The 2,500-nt window shown below is 44.5% G+C and overlaps 1 protein-coding gene across 1 annotated transcript in view; it reads right to left on the bottom strand.

The window, feature by feature from the left end:
* The window catches only part of plod3 (procollagen-lysine, 2-oxoglutarate 5-dioxygenase 3), a 38,732-nt gene that overhangs the window by 30,407 nt on the left and 5,825 nt on the right, over positions 1–2,500 (bottom strand). The window contains exon 6 of the mRNA XM_056233291.1: positions 85–148. Within this exon, the coding sequence (XP_056089266.1) occupies positions 85–148 (64 nt within the window). The remainder of the gene's footprint in view (positions 1–84; positions 149–2,500) is intronic.

Raw genomic sequence — 2,500 nt, 5'->3', positions numbered from 1 at the left:
ATGTGTGTGTGTGTGTGTGTGTGTGTGTGTGTGTGAGAGAGTGACAGAGAGTGTGAGTGTGCGCATGTGTGTGCCTGTACGTACCTATGGCTCCATTGAGATTCTGAAAAATTTGGGATTTGTGGTCCAGTGTGATGTTGAACTTCCGCTGGAAAAGAAAAACTATTTAGCATGAACAGATCCATGTATGTAACCTAATGACCTTTCACTGCTCAATGAAACTGCACCATCCGGATTTGTTTACAAATCGCACCCCGTGGGACCGGCCGGGCAGGTGGTCTCGCGATGTTTTACCGAGAGAAGTGGAAAGTCTCGCCAGTATCCACACCTGTCTCGAGCTCGTTTGAGCATATGGTCTGTGTACTTTCTGGACAAATTCCAACCATTATCGCCACTGTTTACCGCCCACCTAAACCTAACTGCAACTTTGTGGATGACTTTGCTGTTTTTCTCACTTATTTATCCACTTTATCATCAAATATAACACTGATGGGCGATTTCAATATCCATATGGACAAACCCAATTTGCCTCTCACCAAAGACTTCACCTCCTGCCTGGACAGTTTTGGTTTCCTTCAGCATATAACTTGTCCCACACACACCAAAGGCCACACTTTAGACCTGATTTGTTGCTCTGGAGTCACTCCCATGAACATTACAGTAGATGATCTCCCCGTAACGGATCATTTCTCATCAAATTTACAGCTGAACTTACCCTCTCAACCACCAAGACATCACGTCAAATCACTTTTCACAATATAAAAAACATTAACCCAGCCACTCTAACAACAACTATTGACTCGTCTGCCATCCCCAACATCCACAATCTCTTCACCCCTGATGATTTGGTTTCTCAATACAATACTGGACTTTTAAACATTCTCAACTCCCTCGCTCCGTTTAAAAACTCGATCTGTTTAATTCACGGTCTCCGCCCCCTGGTTCACTGCTGATCTGCGCCTTATGAAAGCAGAAGGACAACAACTGGAAAGACTGTATAGGAAATCTGGTCTCACCATACATAAAGAACTATACAATAACCACATTTTGCATTATAAGGATTCCATAGCCACCACTAAAAGCCAGTACTACTCAAGTTTAATCACTGCTAACCATGGAAACTCAAAGTCACTTTTCAATATTTTAAACAAATACACCCAACCACAGGATTCTCTGCCTCCCCATTTGTAAACTACGTACTTCTGTAATTCCCTCATGTCATTCTTTACTGCTAAAATTGACTACACTCCACACCATCTCCACACCTTTTCTGACCCCCATCCACCCATACACACACTCTCTTCTTTTCACCTGCCCTCTCTCTCAGAACTCACCGAACTCATCCAGAAATCCAAATCGTCCACATGTCAACTAGACCCTCTACCTACATATCTCGTCAAATCCTGCCTCCCTTCTCTGCTCCCTATCATCTCGGCCATCATTCACTTCTCTCTCACCACTGAAACTGTCCCCACATCCTTAAAAACTGCTGTCATTTCCCCTATCCTGAAAAAGCCTGGTGCTGACCCTTCCATTCTCAACAACTTCCGTCCTATATCTAACTTACCCTATATTTCCAAAATTCTTGAAAAAGTAGTTGCCACTCAAATACATTCACACCTTTCTCACAACAATCTCTATGAACAGTTCCAGTCTGGTTTCCACCCACTCCACAGCACTAATAAAAATCACCAATGACCAATGTCTTCTCGGGTCCTAAAAACTGTACCCGACCCGAATCACTACTTACCCGAACCCGACGTGCATAAATATTTTTTTTTTTTAAGAAAAACCCGACCCGAGACAGACCCGATAAAATTAGACCCGAGTCCGACCCGACCTGACGGCATTTCCTTTAGAACCCGACTGGACCCGAACGTAAACGCCATTTACATTGTGCACAGCCTGCAGCCCTGCGTTCTCAAACATGCGCTTAACATAGACGCGCAAGTGTAAGCGCGCTGAAGTGCTAAAATGTCAATCACACATCACTGTAACCCATTACGTCCTATAACATTTGGCATAATGTCATTTACCGGACCATACGAGGATTAGAACCACCATTCGTTTTCCCTGACATTTTTCGCAATTTCTGTTATCGCCTCCATGGTTTTCTGACAGTGTCGCGTATTTTTAAAATTGATTGACAGGCCTGGCTTAACGACAATTCAAATACTTGCATTTAGTCAAACATCCATCCACATGACGGCGCACTAGTTCTTGTTGGCAAAGGGAGGGGTTGGTTTATCCCCAACATAGTTTAAAAGAATTCGGGTCTTCTCGGGTCCATTTGGAAAAGGCATATTTATTTGAAATTACCCGAGACCCGAGGCCACTAATACCGAACCCGACCCGTGTCCGAGACACTCGTCGGAGTTTTGGACCCGAACCCGCTCAGGTCTCGGGTCAGACCTCGGGTTTTCGGATCCAAGTGGACCCGTGAAGACCTCTACTCTGGATTACTCACTATCCTCATTCTCCTTGACCTGAGTGCGGCCTT

The sequence above is a fragment of the Rhinichthys klamathensis genome, unplaced genomic scaffold (genome assembly GCF_029890125.1).
Source record: "Rhinichthys klamathensis goyatoka isolate OS25496 unplaced genomic scaffold, OSU_Roscu_1.1 h1tg000366l_1, whole genome shotgun sequence".
Classification (NCBI taxonomy): Eukaryota; Metazoa; Chordata; class Actinopteri; order Cypriniformes; family Leuciscidae; genus Rhinichthys; species Rhinichthys klamathensis.
The sequence above is the reverse complement of the archived record's forward strand: the minus strand, read 5'-3'. Positions and strand labels throughout refer to the sequence as shown.